Source organism: Centropristis striata, chromosome 14, assembly GCF_030273125.1.
Source record: "Centropristis striata isolate RG_2023a ecotype Rhode Island chromosome 14, C.striata_1.0, whole genome shotgun sequence".
Classification (NCBI taxonomy): domain Eukaryota; kingdom Metazoa; phylum Chordata; class Actinopteri; order Perciformes; family Serranidae; genus Centropristis; species Centropristis striata.
Window position 1 is genome coordinate 2518929 of NC_081530.1, and position 22564 is coordinate 2541492.

Genomic DNA, 22564 nt, shown 5'->3' on the forward strand with positions numbered 1-22564 from the left:
CCTCTCTTTATGAGTTACATAAATTATTAAAATGAGACATAACCAGTTAAAATCTCCTTGTAGCTGCTTTAACCCATAAGAACCCACGGTGACACCTTGAACAGGGGTCTCAAACTCAAATTATCTGGGGGCCGCTGGAGGCAGTATCAAAATGACAGAAAAAACTAAATTACTTTAAAAAGACACACAATTACTAAAAAAAAAGACACAAAATTACTGAAAAAAACACTAAATTACTTAAAAAAGACACAAAATCACCAAAAAAAGACACAAAATGAAAAGACAGAATAACCCAAAAAACCCACAGAAGACACAAAATGACAAAAAAAAGACACAAAATGACCAACAAAAGACACAAAATAACTAAAAAAGACACAACAACAGACACAAAATGACACAAAATGACACAAATGACCAAAAAAAGACAGAAAATGACAAAAAAAAGACACAAATGACTAAAAAAGACTGAAAAAGACAAAAAAAGACACAAAATAACTAAAAAAGACACAAGAACAGAGACAAAATGACACAAAAAGACACAAATGACCAAAAAAGACACAAAATGACTTACAAAGACACGAAAATGATTCAAAAATGCACAAAATAGCCCAAGACTCCATAGAGTTAATGAGTTAAGGTGAAGCATAAAGCTGAATATGGGAGATTCTAGAACATTCAAAGTGTTTGTTACACGGGTGTCACCATAGGTTCCTATGGGTTAAAGTAATAGATAAATGTCTTCTGCAACTCCAAGTGGTTGTGACACGAATGCAAACTTGACCAAGGTTACCTAAACATTTGTAATTAAATTGTGTGAGGGGAAAAAACGTTATAAAACAAAAGTGTTATAAAACATCATGTTTATAATCCATTCAGAAGAACAAATTTGGAAAATATCTTTTACAATGGGCCACTTGAGACAGGGTGGCGCGGGAAGCCCAGACAACAACAACAAAAAAAAAAAAATCATGAACTTCTGATATCGATTGCAGATAGGGCAATATCACATTTTCACTCCAACACACTAGGCTACAGAGAAAGTTTATAGATCAGCTGAACTGATCCAATTTAGTTTTATTGAACACAGATTGGCATCAGTAAAAGACAACGAATGTTCAGTTTATCCTTGTTTTAGTTTTAGTCATTTTGATTATAAAAACTCTATCTAGACCAATAAAAGTGGAAACATTTCCCTCAGGAAATGGAAATGATGTTTGTTATTACCCTCATCCTTCCTCCATCAGAACCCATGGTGACACCCATGTAACAAACACTTTAAATGTTCTAGAATCTCCCATATTCAGCTTTATGCTTCACCTTAACTCATTAACTCTATGGAGTCTTGGGCTATTTTGTGCATTTTTGAATCATTTTCGTTTCTTTGTAAGTCATTTTGTGTCTTTTTTGGTCATTTGTGTCTTTTTGTGTCATTTTGTGTCTGTTGTTGTGTCTTTTTTAGTTATTTTGTGTTTTTTTTCAGTCTTTTTTGGTCATTTGTGTCTTTTTTTGTCATTTTCTGTCTTTTTTTGTCATTTGTGTCATTTTCTGTCTTTTTTGGTCATTTGTGTCTTTTTGTGTCATTTTGTGTCTGTTGTTGTGTCTTTTTTAGTTATTTTGTGTCTTTTTCAGTCTTCAGCTTTATGCTTCACCTTAACTCATTAACTCTATGGAGTCTTGGGCTATTTTGTGCATTTTTTAATCATTTTCGTGTCTTTGTAAGTCATTTTGTGTCTTTTTTGGTCATTTGTGTCTTTTTGTGTCATTTTGTCTCTGTAGTTGTGTCTTTTTTAGTTATTTTGTGTTTTTTTTCAGTCTTTTTTGGTCATTTGTGTCTTTTTTTGTCATTTTCTGTCTTTTTTTGTCATTTGTGTCATTTTCTGTCTTTTTTTTGTCATTTGTGTCTTTTTGTGTCTTTTTTGGTCTTTGTGCGTCTGTTGTTGTGTCTTTTTTAGTTATTTTGTGTCTTTTGTTGGTCATTTTGTGTCTTTTTTTGTCATTTTGTGTCTTCTGTGGGGTTTTTTTGGTTATTCTGTCTTCTCATTTTGTGTCTCATCCTTCCTCCGTCAAAGTCTGCCTCTTTTTCCCTGCACACTCACACTAATCCCCTTCTGGGAACGCTAAAAATGACCCCGCGGTGCAGTGGCGGCAAGTTTTTATGCCGGTTTTCAGGGGCTTATGCCTGCTCTTGTGAGCTGCCGTCGGGACGAGGTGCTGGCTGGATGCCTCCATGATAAGGTGGTAATCTGAGGTGTAAAGTTATAGGAGGGATTTGGGGAAGTGAGAGGCTGTCAGAGAGCATCTAGGGGAGCATAAAACAGCCATGGAGCACCATCTCCTGGGTTTATGCACTGTAAAAAATGTTTGTAGAAATTACAGTAAAACACTGTCAAATTATATCAGAAATAGGGCGTGAAATTAAAAATGTAATATCACCGTAGTAGACACTTTTAATTACCGTAAATCAAAGAATAGCACAAAACATCGTCATAAACTTTAGAAAACACAAGTTTGCTGTAAAAAATATTAGATTTTTCATTTAAAATGAATGGAGAAATATCATAACGTCACAAGGACATAACTACCCTAAAAATAATAGCAGACCAAAGGACCTAACAAAGGACCTAAAATGACCAAAAGAGTCACAAAACGACCAAAAAAAGAGACAGAAAACGACCAAAAGAGACACAAAACCATCAAAAAAGACACAAAATGACCAAAAGAGACACAAAACTATCTAAATAGACACAAAATTACCAAAAAAAAAAGACAGAAAACGACCAAAAGAGACATGAAATTATCAAAAAAAGACACAAAATGACCAAAAAAAATACGTAAAATTATCAAATGAGACACAAAATTACCAAAAAGAGACACAATAGGGATAAAATGGCAAGTGATTTTTCAGTCTAAATGACAGATTTAGCTGATATTTACATTGAAATTTACAGTATAAAACCCACTCACTGTATTTTTTACGGTAAAGTTCTGGCAACCACAGCTGCCGGTATTTTACCGTAAATTAAACAGAATATTTTTTACAGTGTGGCTCTGACTGTGAGAGCAATTCTGAATCAACCTGGATACAGTTAAATCCTTGAATTTCAATATGATTTTCCTCTTCTGAATACATCCTTTTTCATGTGCTTTTTCTTTTCAGAATTGCAACAGTGAACAACATTTTCTTTGGCAAAAATAGAAAAGCCGATAGAGGAATTAAGCATCACATGACTCTGTGCAATAAAAATTAGTCTCCTCCATAAACTTGAATGATAGTCAGCTTCCAAGTGAAAACGCCTGAGCAAACGCCTGAGTTTTACAGTGGCTAATATTAGCTGAGTCTTAAAACCCCCAGTCATCAAATGAGGCACAGTCGCATGCGGCTGAGGGGACACAGCGGATTAGCCTTGAACTCTTTCATTTTTCACTTTCCCCTTTTTCCTCCTCCTCTTTCTCTGCGGCTCATAAAAGATTGCGTCCTGTGTGTGATGTGGCGGAGGAGTGCAGTCAGAATGAACTGATTACGGACGAGGGCCGGCGTGCCTTTGACTCATGGCACAGAACAACATTCTTTAAGCGCTTAAAAATAGTAACAGTTGGCTTTTTTCAGGTTTGTTTTTCTCATTGGAGGACTTTGGGGCATCCTCTGCTGGAGACTGGAATCATAACCAGATTCTTCTTCCAACCCCTCCTCCTCCCCCGTTTCTTTCATTTTGTCATTGGGAGTTTGTTTAATCTTGTGAAGAAAATTGGCTTAGCGTGGGAAAGGCAGAATTCTTTTGGGGGGATAGGTTTTGTTGTTTTAGAGTTGTGCGCATTGTTGTTGTTGTTTTTTTCAGTCCAGGAAGAAAAAGTGCCAGTTTGTGCCAAAACCTCATGAAGTACAGATAAAAAGGAGCTGAGTGAGAGGGAGGCCGCAACACCACGACAAAGATACGAGCTGTCCAAGCAAAGAGCTTTACAAATGACGATCTCCAGGGGGAAAAGGGGGGAGACGACATAAGGGTGGAAGAGGAGTGGAAGAGGAGGAGGAGGAGGGGGGAGGAAAAGAGGAGAAACAAATGTGGATGGATTGGTGAGAGGGGGAAGATGGGTATTGGGGGGAAATAACGCAGAGCAGTCAGGAGGGAGGGAGGCGGGGGGGGATGTGAGGGGAAACATTCCCCTCTTGCCCACATTAAAGACATAAAAAAGAAAACAAACAGAAAAACATGTCTGACATAAAGAGGCTGGTTTCCGCGGCGACAGCACAATGGCTGCCTGTGGCTCTCGGGGCCCTCGCCGTCCCGTCTGGGGCCCGGCACCAGCGAAAGTCACCGCAGTCACAGGGCCCATCAGCGTGTGTGTGTGTGTGTGTGTGAAACATGGTGAATGTCATCACAGGCCTAGTGCTGTGGGAACCGCCATGAAAGGGACCCCACTCGGAAGCCACAAAAGTTCCTTTCTGCTTCTTCTCTTCGGCTTTTAGCCTCTTTATTTATCTGTGTGTAGGGGAGCCGGATAAGGAGGGAGGACTCTCTCTCTCTCTCTCTCTCTCTCTGTTCTCTCTCTATGTCTCTCGCTCTCTGTCAGGCAGCAGGACCCGTCACTGCAGCCCTCCTGCCAACCTGGTCTCCCAGAAATCCGTGAAATAGCCACGGATTCGCTTAACTCAAAATCCGTGGAATAGCCACGGAATCACTCAAATTTCCGTGAAACTGACACGGATTTGGCTACAATGCAAGTTAAAGACAGTCATATCCCGTGGCTATTCCATGGATATTTGTTCCTATTGGTTTGTTCCAAGTCACGTGACTTTCAAGGTCCCGGCGGTCAGAACAAAACACATGGCGGACAGCTCTCATTTTTAGTGAAAAATCAATATTTTGACTTAGTTTCTGCATAAAAATGGATTTTGATCACATTTCTAGCGAGAAATATATGTTTTATTTTCTAAATCTTCACTCAGTGAATGTACATAATCACTTTGTATGTTGGAATAGCCACGAGATATGACTGTCATTAACTTGCATTGTAGCGAAATCCGTGTCAGTTTCACGGAAATTTGAGCGATTCCGTGGCTATTCCACAGATTTTGAGTTACGCGAAATCTGTGGCTATTTCACAGGTTTCTGTGAGACCATGTTGCTCCTGCCCTCTTGACACCTCAAATCACAGCAGCCAGCGACCATCCCAAACATATATCCTGACTGTGTCTAACCGTAATTCTCTGGAGGTTTACTCACACTTCATATCAGCTCAATCCAAAAAACTGCTCTCTGACAAACAGCCTATAGAAACAAACCTGTCGTTCCCAGGAATGCCTCGTATATCCAGGTTATTCTGAGTGGATGGTGGAGACGGCCAGACGGGCAGTGCCACAGGTCCCAGGCATTCCTTATGTGTCTGAAGGGCAGATAATTCCCTCATGGGTTCAGCCTAGACAGTGCCAAGCTGCTCCGGTGCCAGTTCCCATGCCAATCCAATCTTGACCCCAGTGACTGAGCACCCAGCCACAGGCGGACTGCTATGAAGGCCTCATACCAATAAGAAATCTGAGGATTTTTTTGGGTGTATGTCAATAGCAATTGCATACAGCAGGGCACCATGCAGGGCTCCTTTGACCACAATTGGCCTTTCATATATTCTTGGCAGGGGTTCTAGACAGTGAACAAACATTTCCTTCTGACTAATGCTATTTAATTACATCTGAGGAGTTAATTGGGCTGCATCAATGCCACTCTTATGAATGTGTTTTTTTTAGAGTTTTTCAGGATTGACCATGGTCATCCAAGTAGCCAACCAATAGGACCACATGGGTCGGTCGTTCCTATCGCAACAGAAGCTAATTTAGAACCTAAATTAGCACCTAATGTTTCACGTTAAACACATGCTTAACGTTGTGGAACTGTTGCAGTTCTGTTCGGCCACAAAAATACTTTGTCCCAGACTTGGTACGGCAGGTTGAAAGCAAAGTGAATAAGACTAGCTTTAGTCAACAAAACTACTTGGTTAGGTTTAGGAAAATATCATTGTTTGAAAAAATAAATAATTCAGTATGTAAGTACATAATGTTAGCCTGACATTACATCTAACGTGCATGACGTTAAACCTACAACCAATCAGTACGGTGGCCCTGAAGTGCAAATCACAACGGCAAATCAGAAAACACAACAACAAATCAGAAAACACAACAACAAATCAGAAAACACAACAAATCAAAAAACACAACAACAAATCAAAAAACACAACAACAAAGCAAAAAACATAACGACAAATCAGAAAACATAACGACAAATGAGAAAACACAACGACAAATCAAAAAACACAACGACAAATCAAAAAACACAATGACAAATCAAAAAACACAACAACAAATCAGAAACGACAATGCCATTAAGCTATTATTATCACTTGCTGTAATAGATGTGGAAGTCCCACATACCTTTGGAAAATCAAACACTGTCTTGTTTTTTTGAGGTACACAAAGCTCACTGAATTTCACCACTTTCTCCAGGAACTGCATCTAAATAAGTGCCACATCCAGCGCTACTTGAGGCTGACCAGTACCCAGTTTGATGAACTGTTAGCTAGGATTGGTTCCAGGATTTCTCACTTGGGAACCAACGACGTTCCTTCTCAACTGTGGCTAGCCGTTTAGTGGCAGTTTCATGAGTGTCTTGTCAGAACTATAACTAGCCATTGTATCTTGCAAGTCACACATCTGCTGAAGAGTCTGGTTTACTACAGCAGTATGAATCCAAGATAACCCAACATTTTTGTCTGGTTTAATAGCAATAAATGGATAAAAAAGGTTGCCGAAATAATTACATCATGATGATTTTTGTAAGTTCATGTTATATCAGATCTATCCACAAGAGGACAAGCAAACAACTCTTAAAATGTTTATTTTCTGAATGAAGTTTGGATTGATCAAGGTTAGGCGATGCATTAGAATCTGAATCTGATAGGCTTTCACAACACAGCATCAAATCGACACACAGTTAGCATTGATACGCTAATGGCTACTCTTGTAGCTGTAACAAGCAGCGCCGCTAGCATCAGTTAGCTGCTAGCATCAGTTAGCCGCTAGCATCAGTTAGCCGCTAGCTTTCGCTAATGACCGAATTTCACAACAAAGAAATAAGAGTTATCAGAACTATTGTCCCTTGTTGTGAACCCCAACTTAAAGATATAAGTAACAACAACTCACCAACTTGTTTTTGAGCAGACAACTGGCTTCCTTTGTTGTGCTAACTTACATTATTGTCCTAACTGTCAATAATTTATATTTCCAAGTTTTATCAACTTAAATCACTGTTTTAGGCCAAAAAATACAAGTTGGCTTTTTTGCAGTGCTCAGTCCAAATATGATCTGCTCGCCATTTCCGAAAAAAGATGGCGATGAGTGTAACGCTGAACTCGATGCCTCAAACAGGAAGTCCATAAACCAACGGGTGACATTACGGTGACTACGTCCATTATTTATACATTATGTCTATGTTTGTGTCACATTGCATCACCTGATGCAAATTTATCTATATCTTTGCATTTACTTTGTTTATAATTGTGCTGCATGGAAAACTTGATTTTGCATTTTGGAGTGAACACACCATGATACAGTCTACATGTGAAGTGATTTTATAACAACATGTTTTTGTGCCTGTGCATGTAAATCACAGAAAATATTTCAAATTCAGTTTAAAAAAACATCTTTCATAAATGTTTTATGGTTTACAGACATCGTTTGAAGGCCCCAAGACAGCACTTTAAACTTTTAAGCAGCTTGTCTCTGCATGATATATTAACACAGCTACTGTTTGCAATTGTGCACTTTTGTTAGAAATAAATGGACTGAAAAGAATGCCTCTTTGCATGTTTAATGTTTTGACTTTTTATTTTTTAGGTTAAATTCCCTCGAGTGTAATTTTACACTGGAGTATCTGCATTACAGGAAAATAATGTTGGCTTTCTGTTTCTGAACAACAGGGTACAAATAATCAAAGTCACCCACACAGTGAGACGTATCTGACCAGTTATCGTGTTTGACATGAACACAGAGGAAAGTCACAAACAAAATATCCTGCTGAGCTGGTTCCATCTCACAGACTTTCAAACAATAGCAATAGTCATGCATCAGAAGCAATAATTGCAGCTGAGTGTTTGTGCCTTATAAATTGTGGGTATGCACTGTCCGCATTCGTGTGAAGGAGCTGCGTGTGTGCGCGCTTGTATGAATCAGATGTGTGTATGTCCCTGAGCGTTCACACGTTCATATTCGAAGTTGCGCATGTGTGCGTGTGTGTGCAAATTGTAAAAGTATGAGCTTGTTAATTTCAATAAGGGACGTTGCCTTGTTGTGGTTTGGAGGGATGAGAGGGAGAGGACTTGAAGTGGCCGACCAAGATCGCCAGAAATCTCCCAGAATTCCATCCCACCATCCCGAGCCAGCTCTTTCCCTCTCTTCCTCTTATGTTTCTCTCCATCAAAAACCCCTTCACACACACCCCCACCATGAAACTATTTTCATAATTAACTTATTTATTTATTCCTTCATTCATCTTCATAATTACTTTCCACTTTGTGCGTGTTTTGTGCGCAACTTGCCTCATCACCCTGGAACAACTGGGACTGACGATGAGTGAAACCAGAGCGATTTCATTTCAAAAAACAACAACAAAGACAACAAGAAAGAGTGGCGATACAGAGAGGAAAGTTATTCTTTGAAGGGAAGGGTGGGTGGGTGATAAAAATAACAACAGAGACGAGACTGAAGCCTGACTTCATAGATGTCTCTTTTCTTTCAGACTCTTTCTTCCCCGTTTTCTGATGCTGAAATGAGATCCAGATCTGAATTAAGGAATGATTGGTAATGAAAGGATATGTGGAGGGGGGTTGTTTAGAGAGAGGGGGGGAGAGAGGGATTTCTCTTTTCTGTTCATCCTGACTCATATTCACCACACTATAAGCCCCCTGGTGATGGTCACACTGATTACTGACACTTGGGTATTACAAACACACGCACACGCACATGTTTTAAGTTACTTTATTACTTTACACGTATGATATGATAAAATGCAGGCGGGCAGGGCTCAGTCACATCTGATCACAAGAGAAATAAACAGGAAAACAAAGCTGTTTAACCCTTAATAGGGCACTCATTGAAATACTTGCAAATTCCAAATTTCAACCCTAGAGAATATTGGAGGATATTACATACAGCCAGAATGTGTAAAAAAACATACGAAAATTGTATTTTGACAAAAAAGTTTACAAGATTAAAGTTGCAAATCTACGAGAAAAAATGTGCAGATTTATGAGATTCAAAGTGGTGAATCTGGGAGAAAAAAGTTGCTTTTCCCCACTTGTTTCTCGTAAATCTGCGACTTTTTTCGAGCACATTTGCCACTTTAAATCTCTTAAATCTGCGACTTTTTTCTCGTAGATTTGCCACTTTAATCTAGCAAATTTGCAACTTTTTTCTCGAAATATTACCTGAAGTTACCAAATATAGTTCTTTGCCTGTTAAAGGGTTAAGTAAAAGTCCGGCACTCAAAACTTACTGGAGTAAAAGTACAAAAGTAACAGCATCAAAATGTACTTAAAATATCAAAAGTAAAATTAGTCATTATGCAGATTGTTTTATATATTCCAAATATATTATTGAATTATCGTCATTGATGCATTTATGTATGTAAGTTACCAAATATAGTTCTTTGCCTGATAAAGGGTTAAAGTGATCTGCAAAGACACACACAAAAAAAAGAGTTAAATCAAAATATACCTGATTTTAGCCCATAAAAAGACTGTACTTGTTCAAAAAACTTTCACAAAGATCTCGCACTCTGATGCATTGTAGTATGTTTAAACTAACACACCCTTCCAGTCTGCCAGGCAGGAAGAGACACACTCAGCTGGGCATTGTGTGGAAGGGGGCATGCCACTTGGCCTCACTCCGTCTTTCACACACACATATGCACACACCGCTGGGTCAGGCAGGCATTGCTCCTAACAACGGGCGCCTGGGCCTCGTGTTTCCATGGCAATCTGTACCAGCAATCTTCCCACGGTGGCAGCGGAACCAAGTGCTGAGTGCTGCAAGGAACCGTGTGTGTGTGTGTGTGTGTGTGTGTGTGTGTGCATACAAGGAACGCTATCTTGTCAAGTGAAGAGCCCAGATGTTCAGACACTCACTGTGCTGATTCCTCTCTTGACCCCTCAGTACCTGCTCTCGTCCTGCCACACTCTGTTAGATACAAGCAAGTTTCTCTCTTCACTTTCTCAGTTAACCAACATTTATTAAAGTCATGATTGTGGAGTGAAACCTGAGTGAAAAGTCACATTTTTAAAAACAAAAATTCAGCAGCACGTAACAAATTGCTGTAAGAAAACAGCCAAATTGTGACAGTAACATACTGTTTTTCCATTAAAAAAGGTATTATACTGTAGAAAACAATGCATTCTGGGCAAAATTTGTTGGTATATATATGAGATAATTCATAGTAATTGGCTTTCAGACAGTAATAGGTTCTCTTTACTAAAAATGACTGCACTGTATACTGCAACAATATTTCAACTAGCTTCAGCACTTTACTGTGTTTTAGTCTACTGTAAAAATCAATGAAATGCAGAATTTTACTTTAATTCAGTATGTGGTTTTATCACAGTAACATACTGTAAAGTAGATAACAGTAAAGGAACTGTAAAATTAACAGTAGAATGCTGGAAACCCTGCTGCCAGTATTTTACTAATGCTAAATGCTAATGCTAAATTTAATGGATAAACACAGGAAATTGTTGGCTAAATTTAACACATTGCGTCATTAGCTAACACTAAATGTCAGCTGATATATAATGAATAAACAGTTGAAATAGTGAGCAAAATAACATTCTAGAGGAATAGTTGGCCAAAAAGTAAGCTAAAAGTATTGCATTAATAAGTTATTATGAAATAGTTAGCTAAAAGTAGCAAATGGATAGCAAGGGAAAATGGTGAAAATAGTTAGCAAAAAGAAGACTAATGCACTAACAGTTGAATATTTTTAGATTAAAAACAATGGAAAAATAGGAACGTCAGGGAGCTAAAAGTAATGCCTTAATAGTTAAAATAGTTAGCTAAACATAGCTAATGGATACTAAGAGATACATAATTATAACAGTTAGCTAAAGGTAGCCTAATGCAGTAACAGTTGAAATAGTTAGCTGTAAAGCAATCTATAAATAATTAGCGTAAAAGTGTAAAAGTGTAAAAGATGTTGACAGTTAAAATATTTAACTAAGTTAAATGTAGCTCACTAAAGAAATAGCTGCGTCCGTTAAAAGTAACGGATAAACTTAGCTTAAACTAACTGATAAACTGTTTAAAAAGTTAGCTAAAAGTAAAGGATAATATGATAAAAACATTTAGCTTCTGTCATATCAGGTGTAGTAGTATATGTAAACTTGACCAATGCAAATTATACATTTACAATTCAATTGTATGGCAAAAAAAGAGGAAACAATAACCATTTTGCTTAAACATCAGTTTATAATAATAATAATAATAATAATAATGATAATAATAATAACAACAACAACAACTTAAATTTAAATAGCGCCTTTCAAGAAACACAAGGAAATAAGAACAGATTAGGAAAATGCCTGGCAGTTTTGTTGAAGAGGTACTTGAACTCATCTGATAGGGCTGTAAAGCTAAAAAGTAAAGGTATAAATCAACAGCAACAAAAAGTACAGTGTATATAGATGCACTGCAAAAAAGCCAACTTGTATTTTTTGGCCTCAAACAGTGATTTAAGTTGGTAAACTTGGAAATATAAATGAAAAGTTTGTGAGTTGTTGTTACTTATATCTTTAAGTTGGGGTTCAAAACAAGGGACAATAGTTCTGATAACTCTTATTTCTTTGTTGTGAAATTCGGTCATTAGCGAAAGCTAGCGGCTAACTGATGCTAGCGGCTAACTTATGCTAGCGGCTAACTGATAGTAGCGGCCAACTGATGCTAGCGGCTAACTGATGCTAGCGGCCAACTGATGCTAGCGGCGCTGCTTGTTACAGCTACAAGAGTAGCCATTAGCGTATCAATGCTAACTCAAAATTGTGGTCACAACATTAGCTGACATTTCATAGCGGCGTTACAATCGTGCCAGAGAAATTCAGAGTTGAGCAAACTCAAAAACAAAACTTAAAGTATTTAGTTTAATTGTCCAACTTAAAATTTTATCGAAGTTTGTTGCCTTGAAATTTTGAGTTCACCCAACTTTTCTTTTTTTGCAGTGTGGTTAAGGGGGAAATATGTACGGTTTTATTATTATTTTTCTTTATATTGTGGTTCTTTGCTGTCTCGAGGTCTGTCTTTGTGTCGCTGCAGTGTTGTTTTCTTTCTGCTCACTCCCAAAAAGCAGTTGAAAAACACCATTCTCCTAGTCACCTGTGCACTTGTGTGAGAGTCAAGCTTTATGCACTGTCACACACTCCCCCGTGGATGATGGAGTGCTTTCACAGTCCATCATTCCCACACTCCTCACCTCTCCCCGCCCCTCCCTCCCGCTGCCATTGTTCTACAAAGCAGTGTAGTTAAAGGAGCAGAAATAGTCAGAAAGGAGGATAGAAAGAAGGAAGGAAGGAGCTAGCAGGATGAGATTGGAGGCTAATTGACTAGAGGATGACTGAGCAAAGGGGTGGAAAGATGGGGCCGGGGGGGTAGGGAGGGGTTCGGGTGACAAGCTAGGGAAGGCCAGATTAAAGGGAGGGAGGAGGGACAGGGAGGAGAGGCGGGGGAGCCAAAACTGGCAACCCTGCCCCAACTGCCAAAGTCCTATTTTGTCATTGGGTGGCTGTGACAGAGAGAGGGAGCCAAGAGAGAAATAACAGAGAGAGAGAGAGAGAGAGCGAGAGACTATAGGATTGGATGCCAGTGATAGAGTAAAAGACTAAAGCAGCTTGTGAATTTTACTTAGTTGTCATGGGCCCTCGGGGGTCGATGGAGTGGCTCCGCTGACTCACAAGAGGAAAAGGACAGAAGACGCATGAAGAAACAACAACAAAACAAACACAAGTGACAAGAAGTAACTCAGGACAACAAGGCTTTTATAAGTAACAGCACAGGAGAAACAGAGTGAGGGGTCTTCATCGCGGTGCAGAGAAAGAGAGAGAAAGATCAGCCACATCCATCAGTGCATCCTCCACCAGGAAGACTCAGACATGAAGAGACCTCACGACTACAGCTCCCCCGACTCGGACACAGACGAGTTTATTGACGTGGGACAAGAGGACAGCTACTGGTGAGCACCCGCCGACCACACCTGAGCTCATAACACATGACGTCCAGTCACACTTTAAACTCTTTTTATTGGATTTTTCTTTTCAAAGCATAAAACAAGACAGACATTCAACAAACAACTGACACTTCAATCAGAAAGGAGAACAAAATAAAACATACACTACCGGTCAAAAGTTTTAGAACACCCCAATTTTTCCAGTTTTTTATTGAAATTCAAGCAGTTCAAGTCAAATGAACAGCTTGAAAGGGTCCAAAGGTAAGTGGTGAACTGCCAGAGGTAAATAAAAAAAGGTAAGCTTAACCAAAACTGAAAGATAATGTACATTTCAGAATTATACAAGTAGGCCTTTTTCAGGGAACAAGAAATGGGTTAACAACTTAACTCTATGGAGTCTTGGGCTATTTTGTCCATTTTTTAATTCTTTTCATGTCTTTGTAAGTCATTTTGTGTCTTTTTTTAGTCATTTTGTGTCTTTTTTTAGTCCTTTAGTCCAACATAAAATGTGATTTTGAATCTTTTTTTTATTTTCAAAACACTATCATGTTCAATAAAGAATTTTAAACTGCATCATTTTCAATTAAATTCTGGAAAAGTTGGTGTGTTGTAAAACTTTTGACCAGTAGTGTACATACAGACATACAGACAGACAGACAGGCAGTTCAGGGCTTTTTTTCCCCCATCTTGATGGGCTATAATGGCTTAAATAAATAACAGTGATCCCTTATTGCAAGCTTGGTCTGGAGATACATACAGGAAAGTGGAAAGCTTGGTTTCAATGTAATCCATAAATGGTTTCCAGGTATTCTCAAAGTTATCTGGGGAGCCTCGTAACATAAATCTCAATTTCTCCAGTTTAAGGTGTTGCCTCACATCTCCAGCTAGGTGACTGAGGATTTTTCGCCCTCCAGTCCCACTTTAAAGGAAAATGACATGTTGTACAGCTGAGATTAGTAGCTAAGGACAAATTTGCTCTTGGCAGTGAACTGTGGGCTTTACAAGCATTTTGACACTTAAGAGGTTGCCATGCACGAAATTACAGACAAGTTTAAAGGCTACCGGTTATTTTAAGTCACAGATGTGGTTTATAAAGCAAATATTTTTTAGTGATTCATCCTCTTAAGAGTTTTCTGCAATTAGAACCAACATTTAAAATAGTTGACAAATGTGTTTAAGTCATTTCACACATCTTTCCGTAGAGATGATCTGTCAGTTGGAAGTTTAACTGTCACTGAAATATAAATCACTTGCATTTCCCCTCTAAATAAAAAGTGTCATGTTGCTCTGTTACTTTCTCATGTGAATAAGTGCAGAATTTGATAATAGTCATTTCACAAATTACGTGCATTACAATAAGTATAGGTTAAAGTCTATTTAGGGCCTGTAAAGACGGGTTGAAGTCATGACAAAAATGTCTGTATCAATTTAAAATCAATGCATTTGATATAAAAAAAATTCTCACAACAATTTTATTTTTGAAAGGCTTGTGAGTCAGAATTGACATTTTATTCATTTAATTTTTTTAAAACAATTTTAAATTGTTGGGATGTAACAATTTCATGTTATTAGTTTAGTCCAGTTTAGGAACTATTTGATGCTGTGGAAAACAACATAAAAATGTAACTGTCAAATTAAAACAAAAGCAACACAAAGGGACAACCCCACCTCAAATATGGCGAGGAGTTATTCTGATGGGATATTTGAGAGACGTTGTGTGAGTGCAAATAATTAAATTATTTCATTTAACTTAATTATTTATTTTTTAATTCAACTCACTGTCAAATATACAGATATTTTAAAGGCTAAAAGTATTTTTTTTTAGATTAGTTGTATTAAGGTTGTAAAACTTATATTTAGGAAATTTGGGTGTCACAAATTCATACAATTAATCATAAAAAATTTAAACTACAAATTAAAGATAAGGAAAATATATGAAAAAAATCCATTTAACCTCTGTTTAGGCTGTTTATTATGTATTATTTATTTATTTTAGTGTTGTAGAAAATGTCTAATAAGTGCTAGAATTACTCCAAACACTGCACATACTCTTTAAGTACTTTAACCATTCTGATTTTTAGGTAAATTTCTCAAATACTTTGACTGGAATTTACAGAAATATGGATTAAAGGGAGCAGAGTGTTTCTCCAGTATATTTAAAAACACATTTACAGCAGCACTGGTTACATCACAAGCCCAAAACAAGCCAGAAACACTAAAGACGGTTTGGATAAATCAAATTGCCATGTGACACGCAAACAGAAGACAGCGCCGCCTTTTCAAGTCCGACCCATCAAACACAAACCTAAACAAAAACACACAGCTAAATTGGCAGCCTTCATGTTAAAATCTAATAGAAACTAAGGCAGTGAGGCTTTGGTGGGGCAGTTTTTGAAGAGAACTGTCAGCCTCTTTTCGGGCCTGTAAGACGAGAGTTCACAAACAAACACGATCCACATTGAGTGACTGTACTCGGAGGAGCTGCACGCTGGAGCCCCATGCGAGCGAAAGCATCGCCCCCAGGCTATATAATCATCTTTCTAAAAGTGCTTTTGCTCAGATGGAAAGGAGAACAGCATGTCATTTCACTGAGACTAATGTCCAGAAACGCATTAAACCAAAAACAATCTCATCTTCCCTCCTCTCCCGGGCGCTCCGATGCTTGCTCCGTGCCCAAAAAACAAATTAGATTGAAGGGAGCTGATGTGCCATCCCGCCTCTGTGTCATATTAAGGAGGGTAATAATAACAATATGCAGAAGAATCAAAGTTAACATGTGCCATCCCCCCCATCTCCCTCATCTCTCCTCCCTCCCTTTTTCTTTTTCTCAGCCCAGTCACCGGGTCCATGTCTCCTGGCAGCGCCTCACAGATTCTGGCCCGAAAGAAGAGAAGAGGGGTGAGTGGATAATAAGCCTTGGATCTTTTAATCTTTTTACTCTTGTTGTTCTAGGCTAGATGGAATTGTCCAAAAAGTGAAAGTGAGGAGCATTTATGGGTACAAGTCAGGAACCGGCCTACTTTACTTATTTCAAGGGTGCTGAATCCCAAAGAATTTTGGCGAAATTTTGAGTTTTTGACCTTCTAATTTGCATATCAAAATGGCGGCCAAATTGCCCATCTTGCTCAGTTGTTGGACCATTTTCCCCAAGTTTTTTTGTGAGTAGGCAATCAAAGATGAGGAAATTAAGTTTCTGGATCTATAGTCTAGAGTCAGAGCAAGAATATAGTGGAGGCTCAGTGTCTTTTTTATGTATATCTATATATATATATATATATGCAAAATACCAACTTTTAAGGTGAAATTAAGCATTATTTGTGTCATTTTTTAAGGCCGACATAAATATTCAATCAATCATTTTTAAATGTTCCAGTTGGGATTTTGCATATATATATATATATATATATATATATATATATATATATATATATATATATATATATATATATAGATATAGATAAAAAAGACACCGAGCCTCCACTATATCCTTGCTCTGACCCTAGACTATAGATCCAGAAACTTAATTTCCTCATCTTGATTGCCTACTTACAAAAAAACTAAGGGGAAATGGTCCAATGACTATGCAAGATGGGCAATTTGGTGGCCATTTGATAAACAAATTAGAAGGTCAAAAACTCAAAAATTTCACTTGGGAACCATTTTTTTTGGACTCAGCACCCTTGAGATATGTAAAGTAGGCCGATTCCTGACTTGTACCCATAAATGCTCCTCACTTCTTATAGAAGGCCTTTTTTCTGAAATCCGTCTAGACTATTCTGCTTGGCCCTGACCGTCCCTCTGCTCTTCTTCTTCTTCTTCTTGTGTAGATCATAGAGAAGAGGCGCAGAGACCGGATCAACCACAGCCTGTCAGAGCTCAGGAGGCTGGTGCCCAGTGCTTTTGAGAAACAGGTGACTACTCATCTTCTCATAAATCCACAATTAAAATCAGTTTCTTTAACCCTATAAAGCCTGAACCATTAAATAATTGCCAGAAAATTCTTTTAAACTGGAGTGTTTATTGAACCTGCTGACAGATCATTTAAAAAAAATCTAAAAACAATAGGCGTATATGATTTTAATTTGTATCATATTTGATACATCAGTTCTTTTTGTGCAATTTGTTGCTCACAGTTTGTTTTTCTTGAACTAACAAAAACATATAAAACCCAACATTTTTAACCTTTTAAGACTTTACTTTCTTTTAACATTTTCCTCAAACATGCAAAATATTTTTTACCATATAACACAACATCATAAATCTGCTGATATGAAGTTTTCACGCAGCAATGACTGATCCACCAGTGGAATCTGCATATCATTTTTGCTATATCTTGTATTTTTGTGCAATTTGGTGCTCAGTTTTTTTTTCTTCAACACATGTATACATCAGGTTTTTCAGCAAAAAAATATCACACTGATGATGTTTAGGTCTCAAAAACTTGTGTATCAAATATGATACACTTGGCTTTATAGGGTTAAAGCCAGCTTCATAAAATCTGATGCAACGGATGTTGCTCGTTTCCCCTGCAGGGTTCGTCTAAGCTGGAGAAAGCAGAGATCCTGCAGATGACAGTGGACCACCTCAAACTCCTGCACGCCATGGGAGGAAAAGGTGAGATTTGTGCGTTTGTTTTTTGCAAAATTTTTCCTTTTTTTAGCTTTTTCTACTTCATTTTCTGTGGAACATTTTTGTGTGATAAAAGATAAACCACAGAGCATGTGGAGGAATACATTTGTTTGTATTTGTATGCCACGTTTTGCTTCCACATATGGAATTTCTAAGCCATATGTGAAAAAAGGCAGTGACATATGAATGTATGTAATTATCACTTCTGAACCCCCGTCAGTTCACATTACATTACTTTCTTTCACATGTAAAACCTTTAACATGTGTGTATCAGTGGTGGAATGGAACTTAGTACATTTACTCAAGTGCTGTGCCGAAGTAAAAATTTGTGATACTTGTACTTTTTATTTCCAATTTATCTAACTTTATACTTCTACTCCACTTAACCCTTTATCAGGCAAAGAACTATATTTGGTAACTTCAGGTAATATTTAGAGAAAGAAGTTGCAAATTTACTGGATTACAGTGGCAAATCTACAAGAAAAAAGTCACAGATTTAAGAGATTTAAAGTGGCAAATCTGCGCGAAAAAAAGTCGCAGATTTACGAGAAAAAAGTGAAAAAAACAACAACTTTTTTCTCCCAGATTCACCACTTTAACCCTTAATAGGGCATGCATAGAAATACTATTTGTAATACTATTAATAATATTTTGAGAAAAAAGTTTACAAGATTAAAGTGGCAAATCTACGAGAAAAAAATGTGCAGATTTATGAGATTTAAAGTGGTGAATGTGGGAGAAAAAAGTTGTTGTTTTTTTCACTTTTTTCTCGTAAATCTGCGACTTTTTTTCTTGTAGATTTGCCACTTTAATCTAGTAAATTTGCAACTTTTTTCTCTAAATATTACCTGAAGTTACCAAATATAGGTCTTTGCCTGATAAAGGGTTAATATAAGAGGTAAATATTGCACTTTTTACTCCAGTACATCTATCTGACAGCTTTAGTCACTTCTCAGGTCAAGATTTAACATAAGAACATGTTCAATTTAAAGTGATTATACATTATTATGTAAATCACTTAACAATATATTAAGTAGTTAAAATTAGCTCTACCTTGGTGACAGTAAAATGCTGCTTACATAAATGCATCAATAACAATAATTCAATAATATATTTGGAATATATAAAACAATCTGCAAAATGACTAATTTTACTTTTGATATTTTAAGTACATTTTGATGCTGTTACTTTTGTACCTTTACTCCAGTTAGTTTTGAGTGCCGGACTTTTACTTAACCCTTTAACAGGCAAAGTATTATTATTTCGAGAAAAAAGTTGCAAATTTACTAGATTAAAGTGGCAAATCTACAAGAAAAGAAGTCGCAGATTTATGAGAAAAAAGTGGGAAAAAAGCAACTTCTTTCTCCCAGATTCACCACTTTAAGTAAAGTGAATACTTCTTTCACCACTGTTAAAAACAGACAATTTAAAATGTTTGTCATGTGACATTTTTTTCCACATGTAAACATTGTTATTTCAAGGTGTGTGAACATATTTCAGTGATATTTCTGTGAGGGCAGTAATTATATTCTTCATGACTAACTGCATTCCATTACTATGACTCACTGTCTGTTTCTCTAGAGAAAAAAGTTGCAAATTTACTAGATTAAAGTGGCAAATCTACAAGAAAAAAAGTTGCAGATTTACGAGAAAAAAGTGGGAAAAAAACAACTTTTTTCTCCCAGATTCACCACTTTAAGTAAAGTTAAAAATAGACAATTTAAAATGTTTGTCATGTGACATTTTCTTTTCACATGTGAACATATTTCAGTGATATTTCTGTGAGGGCAGTAATTATATTTTTCATGACTAACTGCATTCCATTACTATGACTCACTGTCTTTTTCTCTAGAGAAAAAAGTTACAAATTTACTAGATTAAAGTGGCAAATCTGCAAGAAAAAAAATTGCAGATTTACAAGAAAAAAGTTGCTTTTTTCTTGTAAATCTGCAACTTTTTTTCTATTTTTCACCTTTTTTTCCCCAGATTCACCACTTTAAGTAAAGTTAAAAATAGACAATTTAAAATGTTTGTCATGTGACATTTTCTTTTCACATGTAAACATTGTTATTTCACATGTGAACATATTTCAGTGATATTTCTGTGAGGCCAGTAATTATATTCTTCATGACTAACTGCATTCCATTACTATGACTCACTGTGTGTTCCTCTCCCAGGTTACTTTGATGCGCGGGCCCTGGCGGTGGACTACAGGACTCTGGGCTTCAGGGAGTGTGTTGGGGAGGTGGTGCGGTACCTCAGCTCCCTGGACGGGGACTCCCCGGACCCCATCGGAGCCCGCCTTGTCTCCCATCTCTCCCACTGTGCCAGTGAGCTAGACCCCCTCCTCCTGCAGACGCCCCCAGCCTCCGCCCTGCCCTTCCCTCCCTGGCCGTGGGCCTCCTTCCCTCAGATCTCCCCCTCCTCACCGGCCTCCTCCTCACCTCCCTTCCCCAGTGGGAGGAGAGACCTGGCCCTGCTGGGGAGCTACCCTTCGCCCGCCTCCCTGCGCCTCGGCCCCCTGGCTGGCTGCCAGCAGGGGGTCCCGCCGCTCCTCGCGCCCTCCGCCCTGGCCTCCATCCACCGGGTGCCCTCCCTGGCGGCGTCCCCGGCCCTCGGCCCCTCCAGACCCACCCAGCCGTCCCCCCACAGCGCCACCAGGGCCTCGCCTCTTCCCCTCCCCACCCCTTCCTCTTCCTCTCCCTCCTCCTCCTCCTCCTCCTCTGCTGCTTCATCATCTTCTGCCCCGCTGCAAGTCTCATTCAGGCCCTTCGCTCCTCTGGGGTCTCCCACAGCCCAGCGCAGGGGCATGAGCGGACCGGCCAAGCCAGCCCAGGGATGGGGGACTGAGATCGGAGCTTTCTGAGGGGTCGACTCGGGTTTTTTTTCTTTCCAAATGAACTCTGTACAGTGGACGTGGAGCTCCCGTGCGCACCATGTAGCAAATATGAAACCGTTGGAGAAAGACTGGTTCAATCTTTGATGGTCGTCTCTGCTTTTGAGGGACTCTAAAAGCCATATCAGACTGTGGGTGAAGTTTCAGATAATCACAATCATATATAATGGAAAAATGAAGGAACGTGAAAGATTTGAATAAATTCCTGGTCGCGATCTTTGCTTGACATACACATAAACATTGTCCAACAGAGCCATATTATATATAAAACACTCAGCGTGTTGACTTTTTACTGATCTTTTAACTGTGATATGTTTTTTTCTCCCAAAACATTTATACAATTGATTATATTTTCCAAGTCTGAAGAATGTTTGACAAAAATCTCTATAAAAACGAAGTGCCTTTACCTTTGGTTACGTTTTTCTGTGTGTTTTTTCCCAACATGTGCTTGCAGCTTTCTATTAATACAAATGGAAAAAAATGGTTGCAAGCTACATGATAGCCACTTATCCATTTTAGCAATGTCTGCAAACACTGTTTGCATGTTCTCCAGCCGTCACCCCCTCTATCTACCCAGTCTCCAGTGATGGCTGATGGGAGCTGTGGTCTTGTGGCTGCAGAGGATAAACATGGTGGGAGCTGGTGATGTTTTTGGGATGCCGCGGCGAGGCAAACAGACCCATCGCTCTGCCCTCTAATTGGCAGTCCCCTGTAATTAACTTTACCCTCATATCAGTCTATGTATCTTCCTCTCCTCTTCTGCTGTCTCTCTGCCATTCTTTCTCTCCAATCTTGTGGTACACCAGCGGATATCTTCTCTCCCTGTTTGTCTGCGCCACTGTCTCCTCAACAATGGACAGACAGAAAAGAAAAGAAGAGGGCGAGAGGGAGGATGGAGAGACCGAGAGAGGGGGAAAACAAAGAAAAAGATCTGAAGGGCTGTGGTCGGGTGACTGATTTGGCGTAGACGTTCAATAACAGGGTGGTGGGGAGGCAGGAGACAGGGTTAAGCAGAGATGAGAGGGATTGTGAGGCTTTAAGAGGAAAAGGAAAAGAAACAGTGTGAATCACTGAGAGGCGGCCAGCACGTACAGGCTGAACAATGATGAATGACAGTCGCAACGAGTTGTTTCTCAAGAAGATCAGCATAATTGTGCCGTGCTTCACCAAAACAGCTCCGCGGGGATGAGAGAGCAGAGAAGAGCCTTGTGTGTGTTTACTGCTGCAGAACGCTTTGATCTACTTCAGGATGCAATGTCTGTGGTCTGCGGTGCAAAAATGTGTGTGTTCCGCAAAGTGCATATTGTTTATTTGAGCGAGTGTGCTAGTGTGTGCTTAAGCCAGACTCATGTGCTCGCTGCCCTGCGTTGTGTGTGTGTGTTTGTGCCTTTCTGAGTGTTTTGTTTATGTGGTGTTGTGCGCACATTGTGTATGTGTAATGTGAGTCTTCAGGGCTGGCGTCAGGACTGAACCGCGGTGGCGGCGTGGCTCTCGTGCGAGGCCGGCCGGCGGTCGGACGGACGGTACGGTGGTGGAATGTTTGTGGAGGGTGCATGCGTGCACACACACACACACACACACACACGACACACAAACAGAGACGCACACAGGCTGGCTGGCTGGCTGGCACTATTCTAGCCTCTGAGCGGAGGAGCCAGAGTCACCACCACAGCTTCCAGGAAGGACAACCACAGTCACACTGCGCTGGGTTTCCCACGGGGGAGGGGAGGCGAGAGGGAGAGGAGAGGACGGAGGGGAGGGAACGAGAGAAGAAGAAGAAGGAGGGAAG

The 22564-nt window shown here is 39.0% G+C and overlaps 1 protein-coding gene across 1 annotated transcript; it reads left to right on the plus strand.

The window, feature by feature from the left end:
- Window positions 1–12878: 12878 nt before the first annotated feature.
- heyl (hes related family bHLH transcription factor with YRPW motif like) lies at window positions 12879–21181 on the plus strand. Its single transcript, XM_059350181.1, has 5 exons — window positions 12879–13256; window positions 16082–16148; window positions 17078–17161; window positions 17783–17864; window positions 20057–21181. Exons 1-5 carry the CDS (start codon window positions 13177–13179, stop codon window positions 20743–20745), a joined length of 1002 nt encoding a protein of 333 aa, XP_059206164.1. The 5' UTR covers window positions 12879–13176; the 3' UTR covers window positions 20746–21181.
- Window positions 21182–22564: the final 1383 nt, after the last annotated feature.

Coding starts and splice junctions, on each gene's coding strand:
- heyl (XM_059350181.1), top strand. CDS start 13,177: ATGAAGAGACCTCACGACTACAGCTCCCCCGACTCGGACACAGACGAG. Junction 13,257..16,081: donor GGACAAGAGGACAGCTACTG/GTGAGCACCCGC, acceptor TCTTTTTCTCAG/CCCAGTCACCGGGTCCATGT. Junction 17,162..17,782: donor CCAGTGCTTTTGAGAAACAG/GTGACTACTCAT, acceptor TTTCCCCTGCAG/GGTTCGTCTAAGCTGGAGAA.